The sequence below is a fragment of the Sminthopsis crassicaudata genome, chromosome 6, assembly GCF_048593235.1.
Source record: "Sminthopsis crassicaudata isolate SCR6 chromosome 6, ASM4859323v1, whole genome shotgun sequence".
Lineage (NCBI taxonomy): Eukaryota > Metazoa > Chordata > Mammalia > Dasyuromorphia > Dasyuridae > Sminthopsis > Sminthopsis crassicaudata.
The window spans coordinates 235,077,257-235,097,509 of record NC_133622.1 but is presented as its reverse complement, the minus strand read 5'-3'; the positions used below and the strand labels follow the sequence as shown (position 1 = coordinate 235,097,509).

Here is a 20,253-nt window from a genome sequence, read left to right as displayed (position 1 = left end):
ACACTGTGCTTTAGGGGAATATCAATAAGTCCTTGCCGCCAAGGAGTGTATGTATAGGCTAGGAGTGTGGTGTAGACCAGTAGTGTTCAACTCAGATAGGAACAGGAACCACTAATCCATACAGAAGGATCCCTGAGGGCTGTGTATTGATTTAGTTTTAAAATGTAATATTCTCCGTTATATTGTATTTTTATTTATTTGTTAAATATTTCCCAATTACATTTTAATGTGGTTTGGGCTGCATTAGGGAGTGCTGGGGCAGCCACGTTTGGCACCTCCAGTGTAGAAGATTTAAGTAATTTAGTATTAACAGATCATCAGGAAGATAACTTTTAATGAAGATACCCTTGAATTCATAAGAGTATATTAAAAATAGAAAAATAAAACTGTTTCAGGTTAGAGAATTAGGGTGAAACAAAACAAATGATATTTTTTTGCCAAATGCCTTAAAAAGGCTGCTTTTTCCGATCTTGACATGGCGTAAAGGTCCCAGACAGTCAGAATTAGTGGAATTTGTGGACGTTGGGAATGACAATAAATGTTTACAGTCTGAAAACAGAGGCTTAGGGATTTGCAGATCCCAAGTTTTCTTCTGCCTTGGTCACTCATTAAGAATGTGAACTATGGAAAATCTTTTTTTTTTTTAATTTCTGTTTTAATTTCAGAAATGAAAAATGAGAGATTGAAGAGATTCAATTTCTATGTGTGCGTGCAAACGTGCAAATTCAGGATATAGTTTTAATTTATTATGTTACAGATTTTAAATGCAATACAGTCAAAAGAGTTTGAAGAGAGCCGGTTCACTTTAGATTTACCTATATTAATTTAATAGGTTTTTAAAATGTAAAATAACAAACAAGGCCATTAGTTGGAGATGAGACTAGGTTAACTAATATGTTTTTATTTATTTTATCCAAATAAAGAGGCACCAGGTGTATTTAATTTCTTAATAATTTATGAGAAAAAGTAACCCTCAGCTACTCATTTGACTTTTTAAAAAATAAACTAGAAAGAAGGGAATATTAAAGCATCCTTAGATTTTTTTTCTTATTGTATCTACTTCAACATAGTCTCTTATCGTTAAAGTTTTGTTGCATGTTTTTCTTCTCAAAATCAGATGCTACTTGTTAAACCTTAAAGTTTTGCTTTTGTATCATGAAATATTTGCTGTAGCCTAATTATTTTTTTCTTTTGTCTATAATAGGGGGACCAGAGAGCTGAAGGAGAGCTGACTTTTCCAAAACTTGGTAAGTCTTGCTTTATGGATAATAATCCAAGATAGTATATTTTTGTAAAGACTTTTATTCCAGAAATGAAGTTCTGCTATTTGCACTGAGTGAAAGTGAATTCTTATCTAATTTTACGTGACTGTTATCTCAATTCATTTGTGTTTCCACTAATACTACAAACCTGGCATGATCCTATATTTAATAATCTGTTCAAATGTAAAGGTTTTCTCTGCCAAAAATGTTCTTAATGTAATGGTTGAGCTAGAGAATTGAAGTGTCAAAAAATTCAAAAGTTAAGGCCTCCATTGTGTTTTGTATTGCTTAATATGCTGTTAAATGTAAGGGCCTTAATTTATGTGCAAAATGGCTAGATTAATGTAACTGTGGGACTTGAAAATTCCTGCTTCTTAAACATTTATTTACATTCTTAACTTTGTGTTTCGTTGATTTTTGTATATAGTATTGAATTTCTAAGTGCTTATATTTGCATTGTTTTTAATGAAGAGAAAATTTGGGGGGGTAAGAGGAGAAAATAATAGTATAATATAATATAATAAAACATATAATAATAGTATATGTTTTTTGGTAAAAAAAAATTTATTTAATTCAAATTAAATCTTTGAAGTCACCATGAACTTGGCTTTTCGGATATCTAATTTGACACCTTATAATTTGTATAGATGAGTTTAGTGGCCAAGCATCAAGTGAATATCATCTCTTTTTGGAGAATACATTTTGACAGCTCCCCCTCCCCCCCAAAAATCTTGGACTTCTGCAACCAATAAATAAATAAAGTTGGATCTTTGACAGACTACTGACAAAGTCCCTCTTTTTTTATTCTGTTTTTTTATTCTATTAAATGGTGAGTAACTTAATGCAAAAGTTAGAGACCTCCTTTGAGTTTCATAGGACAGAGTGATAGGTTTAGTGCTTTAAAAATGGATGGTGTTGCATCCCTAATCACCTGTGTCTCAGGAAACCTTCCTTAACTTTGTACTGATGGGTTGTGCTAAAGGAAGCTTGGCCCTTTACCTTTGTGGTGAAGGACGTGTATTTTGTAAGGCACGGGGCTTTGCCGTGCAGTTAGTGGTCATGGAACAGCCTTTCACTAAGGAGTGCCCCACCTGAGGCCCTGTCCTCCTTAGGATCTGCTCTACTCCAGCATGTGGCGTGCATGTACGTCCATTACCAGGCATCTTTAGGGACAGAACGTGGTCCCATATCTGTGGTCAAAACTGGAGCAGAGCGCCGGCAGCTTGGTGGTGAGACGTTAGATGGCCGCAGAAAAGAGAGGTTTGCTTCCACCACAGGGTCGAGGAACCGTGGTGGCCCAGGGATGGGGCTGAGGAGCCTGCCCTGACTGCTGCTGCTGTAGGGCCATGATTATTCCCAGCCAAGCCAGGGCTTGTCGGACTTTCTAACAGTGCAGGGAGGGCATGGGAAGTAAGGGTGGAGGGAGCAAGGGAAAGGTTTAATGTATAGTCCAGTGGATATAATCCGTGGAGAGAAGGCACAGTGACTAGGTGAAAAGCTTGGTTTGCTGGAGTTCATTAACTGAGGACTCTATGGCAAAATAGTGTGATTTGTAATTATACTTTATCCAGCAGAGTTGGTGTAGTTGTTGTTGCTGCTAACCACTATTACTCCAAAACTAAGGTATGGTATTTCTATCTAACTAGCCTTCAAAGCAAGAGTGGATATTCTGTGGTTTTCATAGTGTTTTTGCTATATTCTGGAACTATATTAGAATATTTGAAAAAATTACTAAATGGTAACATAGAAATCATATGAAAAGGTAACAGTGAAATGAGTGCTAGCCTTAAAGTAAATTGAGACCTAGATTTATTTCCTACCTTTGGCACTGAACTACTAATATTTAACTTGAGTCTAAAAGGATAATCATACCTGGAGTATCCACCTTACAATCCACTGTCAGGATCGAATAAGTTAATATGTGTAATACCTTAAAATATATATAAATAGCAGTGATCATCATCATTCAGTCTTTTAATGTTGTTTTATTAAGGCATTTGTATAGTAAAGATTACTTTTTCAAAATAATAATAACTCATTGCAAGAGCCACAACTAAGCAAGATCATCCCAAGAGCTTTTTTTTTTTTTAGATGAAACTGGAGGTAGAATGGTATATTCAGGACTTCTTAAACTTATTGGGTACTCGACCCATTTCAGTTTGGTGAAACCTTTGACCTCTTTCTCAGAATAAAGTTTTTAGATGCAAAATGTATTATGTATGATTACAAAGGAAAACAATTATATTGAAATAAAGATGTAATTTTTCTCTTCCACATTAATACGCACCCCCCCCCAAAAAATCACTCTGTTGGATCCCATGGCAAGACCCATGAAATGGATGGAAAATAGGACTAATTTACAGTGTTTCTGTAACAATCCATTCTTGTCACAAATGACAGTAGATCTACCATATTTGAACTTGTAATTCCTCAATACTTAAGGTATATGAAAAGACAGAAATGTCATTTAGGAAGATGGAATTGAGAAAAACAGTTGGATTGTGTGTGAGGTACATTTTTGAGATACTTCAGTGAGGGAGAATATCAAATGGTTGAGGAAAAAATTATATTACTTCCCCTAAAAAAAGTAAGCAAGAGAATATTAGTAACTTATATGTGATTCATATTCCTACTTTCCATTTCTGTAGAATCTTTGAGAATGATCTCTGCTTTAAAAACTATCCTTGATGAAAATATTAGTGTTTAGATATATTTCAATTAACCATTTTCTCCAATAGATTACATCTTTGGCAGTAACACAATTTGAGAAATGTAGAGATCTTGTGTGTTTTGATGTTTTTAAAAAACTGTTTTGCTACAAATTGTCTCCTAAGCATGTGGTGAAATGATACAGAATTCCCTGATAGAAGTAGCCACAGAAAAGATGCATTGGTCTTCTGATTACCAGTATCAAATTGGGCATAAAACTTTTGGAGGCTACTGTCACAGAGAATATAAAATCCAAATTGGAGGGGAACTCCTGTTCAATGCGAGGTCTTCTAGGTGTTCTGGTTTATGTTTGATCTTGTGTTCATTACATAAGATCTGGAATAATATAGGACTTCCTTACATAGTACCGTTTCAGAGCTTGACCTGACAATCCACACGGAAAAAAACAAGTGGATGACCAGTCATGTTATCCAGACTCTGAAACATGTTTGACCTTTAGCAGGACTGGCTCTGCCAACAGGGCAATGAACTTAATCTAGAATTGAATTAAGAAGACGAAAGGAAGCTAGTTTGCATATGGAAGATTGGACACCAGTTTCATTAATTCCAAGGGGTCCCAGATACCAAAACCTATCCGTCTTATTTTTTAAAAGCCCTGGTATTCTCCAAGGTGTGTATAGCTGTGAAGCATGAGATAGTCTTCAAAGAATCACAATTACAGGTGACCCAAAAGCCAAAGGAAAGATGTATTATGACACAAGCAGAACAAACTTGCAGGATGTTATCAGTGTTTTCAAGATGCAATATAAGGGATATTAGCCATAAATATGCGATTGGAAAAGGAGGTAGGCCAGACATATAGTGAAAAGATGATAAAAAAAATTGACCCAGCTGCTGCAGTGGTACGCACAGATAGACAAAGGCCTAGAGGAAGGCCTTGAGTAGACTGGGGAGATCCTCTCTGGAGAGCTTATGTAAGAACAACATGATCCAGGCCCAACGAGGAAGCACGGGAGAGCTCTGCACTGCACTGAAAAGAGGGAGTAAGAACTATTGAAACACAATCGTAATGCAGAAGCACAATAATATTAATAATAGTACATTTGCATCCGTGCTCAAAGCTCTACCAACGCTTCCCTGAAACAAACCGTCATTGACTCCCGTCATCCCTATTGGTTCTCTTTTTGCCAAGGCCCTAGACTTGTTGAAAATGCCAAATGTCTACACTATGGGCTTCATCCAGCTCCAGTCTGCCTCCTGGACTTCATCACTCACCTGAAGCACTCTCTTCCGAGCTGCCCCATGACCTAACGTCTGCTATTGCAGCGAGCCCCTCTCAGTCTCCCCAGCCTCTGCAGCATGTGGCGTTGCTGACCACTCTCTTCTCTCCCATTCTCCACTGTCTAGGACATTGCCATTTTCTGTTTCTTCTACCTGTCACCCCACTCCTTCCCAGCCTTTTCCTGGCTTACTGTGTCCTCTTACTTACTGTGGAGGTGACCCGTGGTTCTGTCCCAGACCTTCTTCTACAGCCCTTGCAGCAGCATCTCTGGGGACTGGGTGATTGTCTTCCAGCAGTTCCTCGTCTGTCTCTCCTTCCAGCCCAGGCTTTAGCTTGAGCACCAGTCTCACTTATGAGGTGGGAAAAGGGATTCTCTTCCTGGGTGTAGGATGAAAGTGCTCGTGCCTCCCTTTCCCACATCTCTCTCTTTGTCTCTGTCTCTCTCCCTTCCTCCCTTTCTCTTTCTCTTTATCCCCCTCTCCCTCTCCCTCACTTCTCTAGTCTTTCCCATGCCTCTTTCTTTCAATATAGATTTTTAAAGTAGAGATTCTACTACTTTATTAGCCAAATGACAATGTTAATAATGTTAGTAAAAAAAAAATAGTTTAGGCGTCTTGATTGGTGCTACTTAGCTTTGTGAAAGTGATCTGCATTGGCTGGATCATAGAGAAGACTCTTTGTTTGCATAATGAGAGAGATGTTTGTGTCCGCAGTAAAAGGCAACATACCTTAATGCATTGTACCCGCTCTGTGGCCGTGATTAGGTTCACTCTAAAGCACCACATTTGTGAGTTTTAAAATATTAAAAACAGTCAAGCTTGAGCTTCTTTTGGAACAAATTTGGAACAAATTCTTTAGTAAATTTAGCAAAGAATACATCCTTTGTTATACAACAAGCAGGCCAAAATAAAGTGAATTATATGAACTTAAAACAGTTTTACTTTTCAAGGGTTCCCCTCACCTATCTTGGTCTTGGAAAAGATCGAAGAACATTGGTATTGGAGGCAGAAGGCTCGAGTTCAAATGTATGCCATCTGTCCCTTAGTCTTGGGGGCACTTGGGTAACCCTCCTGCCTTCTTGAGGCCTCAGTTCTTCCTTTATGAGAAGAAAATGTTGAACGAGATGGCCTGCAAGGCTCCATCCAGCTTTAGATGCCTGAGGGAAGAAGGGATGGGATCGCATGTCTTTTTTAGCATGAGTAGTTTGGAGTATTTTTACAATTGCTTTTAAAAACCATTTATTTTGTTTCCAAGTGAGGTGAACGGTTGACAACCTTTTGCCAAATAAATGGCCCTGTTAGAAGCTCATCCCTGATGATGAGCTGCAGACTTCAGGAGGCTGGGCTCAACATCGACCCACAGAACCTCCATGTTAAGCCTGACTTTTTCTATTGCTAAGGAATACATTGGGCCACATGAAATTTGCTGATAGCTCCTTCACCTTTTCCTCCACATTTTTAGAGCTGCAGTTTATCTTTAGGACATACAAGTTGAGCTAGTCAGCAGTTCACTAATTAGCATGATGCTAATTACTGCTATCAGTATTAAAAAAAAAATCTAAACTTTGAGGGGTCAAGACTTTTTTGATGGGTATTCCTGACCTCTGAGATCAAATGACTACATTATACAGATGAGGAAACTGAGATGAAAAGTAAGTAACACATAGAGTAGTAAGTAGTAAAGCCAGAATTAACATCTGGGTTCTTTAATTCCAGATTCAATGCCTCTTCTATACTACAGCTATCTCTTTGTCCTCGGCTGTAGTTTAGAATTTGAGTGAACAGAAAATATTACAGAAACATTTTCAATTAAATTTTTAAACTTATTTTCAAAGAAAACACAAAAATGCAACTTCAATTTTTAGTTAAAACTATTTTGGTTTTTCTGTATATCCAATTAAAAATATATGTATAAAATATACATAAATAAAAATAAAAAGGGAACCATAAACTATTAATTATAAACTATTAAAGACGTTTGAGCCCATTTAGTATTGGAAATGATCAGATTTTTAAAATTGACTATTACACATGTCTTTGTATAATGTTTTTAACATCTTAATATTTTAATGGTTCTAGCAGTTTTGTGTGTGTTCCAAAGTCCTGGGCTTTAAAAGTATTTTCCCAGGAGTGTAGTTTTGTCTATTTATTAGTGAAATCTCCCCTTCAATCTCTATGCCCTTCTTTTCTTTCCAATCTCTCCGCCAAACACCCTCCCTTTGTGAAACTGTTGAATGTATAACATCCCCTCTTCTCCCCGTTCCTACAAATAGAAATGCTGAAGAACTTTCCCTCTCTGAGCTGGCCTTCTCCAGATGACAGTATTTTGAAGTTTGCTTAATATGGTGTTTAAGTGCAGGGAGAGAGACTGCTATTCATGGCTGGAAGTGTTTAAGCAAGTGTATTGAACACTATAATGTTCACAAGAATAAATTCAGTGGCTAATAGGAATCCATTCTGCCTATGCTCAATTTATTCTTAACTTTTAGGAAAGTTAATGTCAAGTGTGGAATTTTTCCTGTATCATGCAAGTTTGTGTTTTTGGTGTTTATATTATTGCTATGAATATTGTTTCTGTATCAAATGTAATGGGAAACTTTTGTGATCAACAGCTGCAAGTGAGAAGACATTTAGCATTTTGAACAAAGACTGAAGAAACTGTAGAATTAGCAGAAACATTAGAAAAAGTGGAGAAGTTAGAGGATGGAGTTGCAGACTCTACAGGAGGCCCTTAAAGTGGAAATTCAGGTTCATCAGGTAAGTTCTCTTCTTGTGTATTTTTTTTCTCCCGAATATCATTATCAAGTAATAGCCAATTTTAGTACACAGCCCTCTTGCTGTTTTTATCTGTTTTAAAAATATTAACTATGAGTTGTGTTGTTCCACTATTAATAGCACTAAACAACTTTAGTGATCTGAAACAAATATGTATTAATCACCAAGGATGGGCAACATAGTAGGCTAGTTAGTAGAAGAGATACCGAGGTGATTCGAACAAGAGACCCTACTCGTAAGGCCCTACAGTTAGGAAGCATCTGACAAGGGAGCTGCTCCCGGGAGAGTGGGAGTAGACGTACTTAAAAAGTAGCCCAGGAATCAGCTAAGTGCGGCTGCCCATAGAGGCTCCTCCAACTCTGAGACGCTTTACAAGATGTCCGGTTTCCAGGCCTCCAGACTGCACTCGGGCCTAGTCAGAGTGTCCCCAGAATGTTGCAGAAAGTGACACTGAGGGGCAATCCTTCATCCACATTGTCAGAGGGAGCAGTTTGGAAGACTTGGGAGTACTGATCTTGGAAAAGAAAGGACGTGGGGGAAGGGCACAGAACAACTGTCTCTCAATAGTCAAAAGCCTGACAGGTACCAGATGGGGCGGGCGCATTTCCTGTGGTTCCAGGGGCAAAAGTCAGCAGTGCTGGGAAGACAGAAATCTGGCTTATTACGCAGAAGAACTTCTAGCAGTTAGAACTATTTTAGGGATGTCATACACTTGTCTAATGAGAGGGAGTGAGATTGCTTTCACTACTGATAGAGACAAGCTGAAAAACCACTTGTTGGAGATGGTGTCAAGGAGACCTCTGTGTTGGGATGGCCCATCCAAACTTCTCACAGCTCTTAAAACTATGATCCCAAGCATCTCTAGCTGAAGATTTTTCTTTTACCAAAACATTTGATGACTACCTATAATGTGTAAGGGTTAGTAAGCTTTTCTAGCTGTCTGAAGCATATGGTTTGTGTGGAAGAATCTTACTTGAAATTTTGTTAATTAGAAAAATGCCAAACTTCAGTTTCATCTTATGTAGTTGATAATCTTAAAGTCCATTTTATGTTCCCAAAGCCTTGATCAGCACTAGTAAATAAAAATGTAATTGTATGTTTCACATTTTTTTTTACTAGAAGCTAGGCTGAATAAACTTTTAAAATATGTTTATGGCACTAATCAGAGCAAAAGGCCTACCTTAAACTATCACATAATAAGCCTTTATGAGATAAAGCCACAGATCGGGAATGGCCTATTTTAGATATTAGCTGGATCTTGTATTTGTGTTCCAAAACATGTTACATCAAATCCCATTATCCTCTAAAGGTGGAGTTTCTCAATGCACTGACAATGCTAATTCTCATTTACGGTTTTTGAAAGTTTATTATGAAAGTTGGCCTGCATTCTCTTATCTGAAATACAATTAGGAAGAAAACTTTATTTATTTATTTATTTATTTTTTAATTCTCAGGGAGGACTTCTTAAGCAACCTTGAACTTCTGAAAGTGGTCAGGGTAGCTGTGTAATGCTGTCTTGTGTTTCTCATAACCATTAGATTTGACAGGTAACCTAGAATCAAACTGGATAAGAACTTAAAAGGGGATCTTCAAAGAGTGCTTTAAAAAGTTATTATAAGAAGTAGGCTTAGTAACAATTGAGCTCAAGTGGTTTTTGCCTGGATTGGGCTCCTCCTGAAAGTTTCTACTTTTGAATAAGAGATAATGGAGCTCTAGTGAGCTGTCACAAAAATCAGTGTCCCAGGTAAAATCTGGTTCGGATGAATACAGTCAGTCTCCTTAATTGGTTCCCTTCTGTGGCTGCAAGATTCTGTGTCCTTCTACCCCTTTTGACCTAAATAGCTGCTGTTCCCGTGGTGCTTTTAGACTCAGCAATAGCCAGAGAACAGGCTGCTGTACATAGATAGGTCCCCAGTGTTTGCTTTTCTACATGCAGCCACCACTGGTGTGCTTCCCTTCAGAAGAGACTTGGGGAGTCTGGAATGCAAAGACTCATAGGTGTGTGTAAATATCTACATGGAGATTTCATTTTGTTTTGTCTTAATTCTGGTATCACTAAGAGAGGATCAATTAACAATATTTATTAAACACTTAAAATTGCCAGACCCTGGATTTTATACTAATAAGTTAGAGGGATCCCATAATTCTGGTTGAGTTACCTTGGAAAACCTCAGATCTCATCAACTGAAGAAGGCATCAGTTCATCGGTTTAGCCTCAGGGCTGAAATGGAACTTTCTGAATAAGAAATATTTTAAAAGATGACTTGATAATTCAGAATGTGATTGTGGAGAGAGCATAATTTAGATGCCTGGATTGAGTTGTTGTATGTAGCACATGCTGAAATGTTTAGTGGAATCAATGATTTAAGTTTATCATAGATGAAGATGTCATACTTGTCCAGGGCAGCTGTTGTTCTTCTATTTTTTTTCCTAATTGCTTTCATGAATTGTTCTCCTAGACACTTTCAGAATGTATCCTTCTGTTGAGATGGAGAAAAGGTGTGGAGTAAATCTTTAAGTAAAAACACTTGAAAAGAATAAGATTAGACAATGAAAAAATAAAGCTGTCACTCTTTGCAGAGGATGTGATGGTATACTTAGATAATGCTAGGAAATTAACTAAAAAAACTAGTCACAGAGACTAATAACTTTAATAAAATTGCAGGATATAAAATAACTGCACGTAAGTCATCAACATTTCTGTGTATCATCAACAAAATCCAGTAGGAAGAGATATGGAGACAGAAAATCCATTAAATAACTGTAGGGAACAGCTAGATGTTGCAGTGGATAGAGCACCCAGCCCTGACTTCAAGAGGACCTGAGTTCAAATCTGGCCTTAGACACTTAACACTTCCTAGCTGTGTGACCCTGAAAAAGTCACTTAACTCCAATTGCCTCACCAGAAAATAAAAATAATTTTTAAAAAACTTCAGATGGCATAAAATACTTAGAAACATGTCTGCTAAGACATGCCTAGGAATTATATAAAGACATTTACAAAACACCTTTCATACAAATAGAGGCACATCTAAACAGTTGGAGAAATTCATTTCTTAGGGATAGGCTGAGCCAGTATAATAAAAATGACAGTTCTACTTAAGTTAATTTACTTATTCAGTACCAAAAATTATTTTGTAGAACTAGGGAAAAATAATAACAAAATTCATCCAGAAAAATAAGAAGTCAAGAATATCAAGGGAATGAATGAGGAAAAAAGTGAAGGAAGAGGGTCTAGTAATGCCAGATTTCAAACTGTACCACAGCAGATAATCATTAAAACAAGCTGGTACTGTATAAGAGTTGGTGGATCAGTAGAAGTAAGTGATCTCAAGAACCCAGTGTTTGATAAACTCAAAGATCCAATCTTTCTGAGCAAGATTTGCTATTCAGTATAAATTGGGAAAACTAGAAAGTAGTCTGGCAGAAACTAGGCATATATTAGCATCCCACACTGTATACCAAGGTAAAGTCAAAATGTGTATATGATTTAGATAATAAAGGATGATTAAAAGCAAATCAGAAAAACATGGAAAAATATTCCTCCCAGATGTCTAGATAAAGGAAGTCTTTATGACCAAATGAGGATCACAGGAAGTAAAACAGATAATTTTAGTTATATTAAGTTTTAAAGAGTTTTTACACAAACAAAACCAATGTAGTCAAAATAGAAGGAAAGTAGGAAATTGGTAGGAAATTTTTTATCAAATTTCTCTGATAAAGGCCTAATTACTTAAATGTATAGAGGACAGTCACATATACAAAAATATGAATCATTCACCAATCCATAAGTAGCCAAAGAGTATGGATAGGTAGCTTTCAGAAGAATTGAAGTTACAGTAGTTACATAAAAAATGCTCTAAATCACTATTGCTTGGAGAAATGCAAATCAAAACAGCTGTAAAATATACCTGGCCTCTATCAAATGGCTAACATGACAGAAAAAGAAAGGGACATATGCTGGAAGGGACTTGGAAAAATAGGGACAGTAATGTGCTGTTGGTGGAGTTGTTAACTGGTTTGCCATTTAGAAGAACAATTTGGAACTATACCCAAAGGACTATAAAACTGTGTATAGTCTTTGACACAGTAATGCCATAAGTAGGCTTGTATTTGAAAAAGATCAAAGAAAAGAGAAAAGGACCTAGATATAAAAAAAAATTGTAATAGTTTTTTTTTGTTTGTTTATTTGTTTTTGTTTTTGTTTTGTGGTGGCAAAGTATTGGAAACTGAAGGGATTCCCATCAATTGGAGAATGAATGAACAAATTATGGTATATAATTGTGATATAATACTATTGTGCTGTAAGAAAGGACAAATAGGATGGTTTCAGAAAAACCTGGGAAAATAAATATGAACTGATGCAAAGTGAAGTGAGTAGAACTTCATACACAGTCATAGCAACACTACTAGTGATGATCAGCTGTTAAAGACTTTGCTATTCTGATCAAGACATCTATCCATGACAATTCTAGATGACTCAAGATGAAAAATGGATCAAACTTCAGAGAAAACTGATGAACTCTTAAGGGCAGATTGAAGCATGTTAGTTTTAAATTTTAATTTTTTGGATTTTTTTTTTGACACAACATGGGCAATATGGAAATGTTTTGCATGACTTCACATGTATAATAGGCAACGTATTGCTTGTCTTTTCAGTGGTTGGGGAAGAGCTGGTGGTAGAGAATTTGGAATTCATGGTTTTTTTTTTAAATGCTCCCTGGGAGCAACCAGAAATAGAAGGGCAGCAAGGATGGTTCTAGAGGGGCCATATGAGTAAAGTGAGAAAGGGAGTTAGGAGAAATACTCAAGTTGAAAAAGAAAAATAAATGGAATTTGGGGAGGGGAAATTTGGTACAAATTAAGGAAGAAGACTGAAGGTGGTAAAGGACAGGTTAGGGAAGGAAAAAGTTGGGTGTGTGCATCAGCATGCTCCTAAGAAATGTTATCTGTTTGGGGAAGTACTGGGTTCTCCTCCTTAGAAGTGTTTAAGCAGCCGTTAGGTGACTACTTGTCAGATATGTTATTTGGGGGGGGGTGTCAAACTCCAATAGAAATAGAGGCCCCTGTGGCCACAGAACTGAGGAAAGCACCCATTCACAGTGTCTGTGTTTTATTGTTAAGGATCCCCAGTTACACTTTGACCTGACTTGGTCTCTCTCAGGAGTGTCTGTGGCCTGTGTATTTGGTACCTCTCTTGTGGAAGACGTTGTTATTCCATATCTGGGGGAAGTGTACGGCCTCTGAGATCCTGAGATTTTTATAACGTGGTCAGCAGAGTTCAGGGGGCAGTCGTGGAGTGACAGGTGCACTTTTTGGTTTTAGTGGTCTCCTCACCTTTTTTTAGTGGAGACTCCTATGAATAATTTTTCCCCAATGGCACTTGTAGTTATTTGGTCAGAGGTACGTTACAAGCTCCAACAAGGGGCTGGTATCATCTCAGAATGTAGAATACTAGAAGCTCACACAACTTCAGAAAAGGGTTGAGTGTCACCCTTGAAAGGGGAAAGGAGACAGAGTCTATGATTTGCTGGTGTTTGTCCTTCGTTCTCCAAGAGGACATCAGGGAGGGAATGCCATGACATGCAAGCGAGTTGGATTGAAGTGGCGGATGGCTGGTCAAGGGCACCTGCCTCACTGTCCCTTCCAGAGCCATCTGAGTCCAGTGGCCAGACACAGATCAGGACAACTAGAGGTGGCCCTGAATGCAATAGGAAACTTGGGCCTTTTTCAGCTAAGATCTTCAACAGGTCTCATTCTGATTGCAGGAAAGGTGGGATAGGACCCATTTTCCTATCTTTTTTACCCCTTGGGTTATGTTAGACCCTCCAGGGGCTTTACCCCTTTCTCCCCAGGATAATTATGATAAGGCATATGAAGGAGAACAGTGTGAAATAAAACTAAATTGGAATATGAAGGAGAACAAGGAATAGGAAGAAGCATTATTAAATTATTAAAAGAATAACATTTATATAGTGCCAACTTCATGCCTGGCCTGTGCTAAGCAATTTAGAAATATTATTTCATCTGATTCTTACAACAACCTGGAGAGGTAGGTGATATCTATTATTATCCCCCTTTTACAGTTGAGGAAACTGAGTCCTTTAAGAGTTACTGTGGGGTAGAGTCCAGATGGCAAAGTGAGAGTCCGTGTTTTTGTCCAGCTCACCCAAAGCACCATGCCTAATTCTGATTGGGAAAGCTAAGGAATAGTTACTGGGAGTCCCTTTTCCAGTCTAGCACCTCTCAGGAAGATAGAGAGGTCTGAGGACATGGAGGCTGGCCAGGAGTGCAGCAGCTGCAGGGATAGCAGCAGTGCCATCAGGGGGAAGTGAGTAAGGTGAGGAGCTAGTACTCCAGGGTTAGAAAGGGATCCCAGGAAACTCTTGAACCAGAACTAGGAGAAGGAGCCAGTGCCATCTGGAAACTGTCACCCATTACTCAGTTCTGTGATAGAGAGAAGCAGTCGTGAGCTGAGGTGTTTAAGTCCCTCCCTGTGTGGTGCAAGGAACAAGTTCCAAAAACTTCGCTGTATGACTGTCTCCAAGAGCAGAAGTGGTGGCTGAGTCCTAATCTTTAAGGATTCCACTTGCAGTGGGTAATGAGGACAGGAAACCAAAACCAAAGTGCAGTCTAGCAATTCAGTTATTCCTCCAGTGGGCTAACAGTGACGGAGTCTAACAGTAGTCTACTGAAACTCAACCACACATAATTCAACAGACCCAGACTTGGGTCAGGAACTTGCAGAGTTCATACCAGAAGGATAGTGAATAAACATCTCAGGCCATAACACCTTGGAAGCACTGAAGACTTTCGGGCCCCGGATGGAGCCCGAGAACAGCAGAAGAGACATAAAAGGGCAAACTCAACCCAAACATCACAAGCTTCCCACCCAATCAGAAATGAGCAGAGCCCAAAACTAAAATAAAGTCCAAAATCAACTAAAAGAATAAGCAGACCCCCCCCCAAAAAAGAACCTGATCATAACAAGCTACAGACAGTAATTCAAAACACAAACACAGAAAAAGACAATGACTTGAAAACATCAGTAAGCCAAATCTTAAAGGAACGTGTAGATTGGATATAAGCCCCAAAGAATTCTTAAAGAAGTGAAGATATTTGAAGAGCAAAAATATGTTATTTTAAATACTGAATGAGAATGGTAGAGGAAAAAATAGGAAAAAAAGAGAATTGTGCAAGAAAATTATGAAAAGGTACAAAATGTTATTGAGGAAAATAACTCATTAAAAATAAGAATTGGTCAAATATAAGCCATTAAGTCCACCAAACCTCAAGAAATAATAAAAACAAGGTAAAATAACTGAAAAATAGAAGAAAATGTGAAATAGCTCATAGGAAAAAACAACTATTTTCATAGGAAAATAGATTCAGGAGATAGTTTAATAATCATTAGATTACCCAAAAGCCATTAAGGAAAAGAAGCCTAGACATATTAATAGAAATCTTAAAGGAAAACTGTTTAGATATCTAAAAACCAGAGAGCAAAAGTAGAAATTGAAAGAATCCACTGATGACTTGAAAGAAATTCCTAAGATGAAAATTTCCAAGACTATTATAGCTAAAATCTAACACTCTCAGGTCATGTAGCAAGCAGGAAAGAAAGAATTGGGGTACCAGGGAATCATGGTATCACACGAGATTTAGCAGCCGCCACTATATAGAAATAATAGAAATGCCTGGAATATGATATTTCAGAAGGAAAACCATCTAGGAATACAGCAAAGAATAACTTATCCAGCAATACTGAGTATAATTCTACAGGGGGGAAATGGGTATTTAATGAAATAGACTTTCAAGCATTCCTGATGAAAAGACCAGCGCTTCATAGAAATTTTAATTTAAACACAGGACCTTAAAACGGACTAAACAAAATTAAGCTGTTTCTCTTATGTGATGAGAAGATCCTTTCAGAACCTTATCATTAGAGATCTTAAATGGAGTCTAAATAGATAGAGGCTATAGATGAGATTTTATTATATTGTAATGCTCTAAAGAAGAATGGAAAAATTGGGAAAGGGGAAATTTGCCTCATCTATATGGGGTGTGCAAGGAGAGTTTATATAATAGAGGGGGAAATAGAAGGAGGAATGGGTAACAATTGAATCTTATTCTTATCTGAACTAGTTCAAGGAAGGAAAAAATAAATAAATGCACTCAGCATATAGAGATTCATATTACTCAGCAGGGAAGTAGGACAGAAAAGGGATTAGGAAAAAGGAGGGGAGGGGTGAGGTGGGGAATAAGGCAATGAACAGAAGCAGAGCAGACTGTTGAGGATGGGACAGATTTAAAAATAAAAAAAGAATAAGTATAAGAAAATAAAATGTAGGATAATTATACATACCAGTCAAAACTAAATGCGAATGGGCAGAACTCACCTGTAAAATAGAAGAATATAGCAAAATGGATTAGAAATTAGAATCCAACAGTACATTGTTTATAAGAGAAACACTTGAGACAGAAGGTATATGCAAGAATTAAAATAAGAAGAGTCTATTATGCTTTAGCTAAAGTTAAAAAAAAAAGTCAGGAGTGCAGCCATGATCTCAGACAAATCTATTATGCTTCTATTAAAATTTTAAAAAATCAGAAATTTCTGATCTCAGACAAAAGCAAAATTAAACCCATTTAAAAGAGACAAACTGGGAAACTACATGTGAATAGAAGGCATCACTCCATGAATGACTATCTATACTGAAAAAAATGTGTGGCAAATGGCATTACATCTAATTCTTTTTTTTTTTTTAAGAATTTTTTCCACAGTATATATGCATGAGTAATTTTTTAAATAATATTATCCCTTGTATTCATTTTTCCAAATTATCCCCCCCTCTCTTTACTCCCTCCCCCCGAGGACAGGTAATCACATACATTTTACATGTGTTACAATATAACCTAGATACAATGTATGTGTGTAAATACCATTTTCTTGTTGCACATTAAGTATTAGATTACATCTAATTCTTCATGATAAAATGAAATGAGTTACAAGAGAAAATAGTTATAAAACTATTAATGGGGAATAGACTTCTATCCCTCTTAAATCTAGATAAATAAAAGTATAAAATAAATAAGAAAGAAGCTAAGGAGATGGATAGAATTTTAGAAAAGTTTAATACAATAGACCTCTGGAGAGTATTGATTGGCAGTAGAAAGGAGTATATCTTTTTCTCAGCTGGGCATGGCATGGTACATCAGTTAAATTGACCATATATTAGGGCATAAAAACACCACAAATACAGAAATGTTAAATACAGTTGAGGAAACTGAGACAAACTAGCCCGTGGTTCCATAGCTAGATTTGTACTCAGGTCTTCCTGACTCTTGGCTCAATGCTCTATTTCCTGTGCTACCTAGTTGTTTTGAATACTTAGGAACTTTTCCTTTTTTATTCAGGGAATCCTCAGCATTAATAGTATGAGAGCTGAAGGTTGTCACTTAGAATTCCACCTTACCTAACCATTTCTCATCACAAGTGCAGCTTAGTGTCTATAGCATAGAAAAAATAAATTTACATCTTTTTTCCCAAGAGAATTCTTGAGTAAGGTTATCACTTGTGTCCCTATTTTTGGTCTCTTCTGAAGCTTTTTGGCTGTTTGCTGGGAAATGAAGATTTTGTCCCCTGGTTTCAAAGCACACTAACCAAGGATGCTTTAAAAGATTTCACACACTGGGGGCAGCTAGGTGGCGCAGTGGATAGAGTATCAGCCTTGAATTCAGGAGGACCAGAGTTCAAATCTGATCTCAGACACTTAACACTTCCTAGCTGTGTGACCCTGGGCAAGTCACTTAACCCCAGCCTCAAAAAAAAAAAAAAAAAAAAAAAAAGATTTCACACACTGGAAGAAAACTGAACAAATCTCTGAGAGGCTGAGATGAGGTCATTGAGATGAGGGTGGTGTATGGCCTGTGCACTGTACCCCAGCTTCTCACTCAGAGCCTGGTCACTCTTATTGTCTAACAACTTTTTTTCAAAAGCAAACTTGTCTTTATAGGATCAAACACAGTGTTGTCCATGGGACTGTAGATTTAGGACTGGAAGGGTCCTTCTGGTGAAAATACATATTCTTTAACCTGAAGGTCAGTCAAACTGTGTATTCCCTTTGATCCAGCATGTCCACTATTGGGTCTCATGTACAAAAAATTTATAGCAGGTCTTTTTGTGATGGCAAAAAAATTGGAAATTGAGGGATGCCCATCAGTTCAGGAATAATTGAACAAATTGTGGTATAGGAATATAAAGGAATACTATGTGCTGTAAGAAATGATGACCAGGTGGATTTCAGAAAATAAAGACTTACATGAAATGATGTTGAGAGGAGTGAACAGAACTAGGAGAACATAGTATACAGTAACAGTAACATTGTGTAATGAACAACTATGATGGATTTACCTCTTCTTAGCAAAACAGTACTCTAAGACACTTCCAAAGGACTCATGATGAAAATGCTATCCACATCCAGAAAAAAAATGGAGTTTGAATGAAAAAAACCAAAAAAACAAACAAAAAAAACCCCATACTATTTTTGTTTTCTTTATTTTTTTATGGATTTACCCCTTTTGCTCTGTTTTCTTCTTTCACAACATATCTGTTGTGGAAATAAGTTTACGTGATTGCACAAGTATAACCTATAATATTTGCTTGCTATCTTAAGGAGAAGACAGAGGGAGAAAAATTTGAAACTTAAAATCTTAGTTTAAAAATGAATATTGAAAATTAACTGGAAAAAATAAAATACTATTTCTCTCTTCCCTCTCTCAAATGCATATTCCTCATGACAAGATCTTGAATATACCAGGAAAAAGCCAAACTGGAGTTTGTAGTCATTATTAGGAAGATATAAGTGTGGATGAAGTGTTTTAGAATGATTCTTATAAAAATAAAAGCGAGTTTTTTGACTTAGAAGTGTTAATTCACTTATGGAGTGAATTTGTCATGTAATTGATCATCCATTCTCTCCAATAATCCTACATGAACAAGATATCAGAGCCTTTTCTTCTTGAGAAACTTTTAAGATTTTCTGCTATTTTCCAGAGAGTGAGTTAGCTATGGAAGGTGGGCTAGGTTGGGTTTAATTTCTTTTTTTCCCATCATTTTTTATTTGGTCTCCTCTTTCTCCAGTGAGTCTTTCATACTTGCTCAGTATGCTGGTGGTGCTCTCTTACCCAGAAGAACTAAGCATTGCATTGTTACCTATCTGCTCTCTCCTTCCTAGACATCCCTGGCTATGTTCTTCTAAAATCTAGGTCTCCTATGTGACAAGAGCAAGACCAGACTACCAGTCAGATTGTAGTCTTTTTAAGTAGCTTGTACTTGTTGATATAGGCAGGCTATTTTTATTTCTGATGTATTTTTTCCTTTCTTCTGTTTTCCTTGGGCCTGTGGGCAAAAGTGGCATTTTAAAGAGATGCTAAACCATTAAGAAGGGGTATCCAGGAAGTACGGGAGCTGTCAGATCAAGAGTAAATAAAGATATAGGTGGCAGCTCTAGAGAATCACCTAAGAAACTACTAGAAGTAATCTGCAACTTTAGCAAAGTTGCAAGATACAAAATAAATCCACATAAATCATCAGCATTTTTATACATCACTAACAAAATCCAACAGCAAAAGATACAAAGAGAAATTCTGTTTAACATAAGTATCGATAGGATAAAATATTTGGGAATCTGTCTGCCAAGAAAAAGTCAGGAGCTATGTGAGCAAAACTACAAAACACTTTCCACACAAATAAAGTTAGATCTAAACAATTGGAAAAATATTAACTGTTCTTAGGTCAAGCGAATATAATAAAGATGACAATACTACCTAAACTAATATATTTATTTAATGAAATATACCAATCAAACTCCCAAGAAACTATTTTACTGACCTAGAAAAAATAACAACAAAATTCGTCTAGAAGAACAAAAGGTCAAGAATTTCAAGGGAATTAATGAAAAAAAGCAAATGAAGGTGGCCTAGCTGTACTAGATCTAACCCTATATTGCAAAGCAGCAGTCATCAAAACCATTTGGTATTGGCTAAGAATTAGAGAAGTTGAGCAGTGGAATAGATTAGGCTCATAGGACAAAATAGTCAACAACTATAGTAATCTAGTGTTTGATAAACCCAAAGGCCCCAGCTTTTGGGATAAGAATTCACTATTTGACAAAAACTGCTGGGAAAATTGGAAACTAGTATGGCAGGAAATAGGCATAAACCCACACCTAACACCATATACCAAGATAAGTCAAAATGGATT

At 37.0% G+C, this 20,253-nt stretch overlaps 1 protein-coding gene across 1 annotated transcript in view; it reads left to right on the top strand.

Moving 5' to 3' along the window:
* PHF21A (PHD finger protein 21A) overlaps positions 1-20,253 on the top strand; it is a 194,066-nt gene that overhangs the window by 27,695 nt on the left and 146,118 nt on the right. Inside the window, 2 exon segments of the mRNA XM_074274334.1 lie at positions 1,205-1,247; positions 7,826-7,970. Coding sequence (XP_074130435.1) covers positions 7,917-7,970 — 54 coding nt within the window. The 5' untranslated portion in view covers positions 1,205-1,247; positions 7,826-7,916.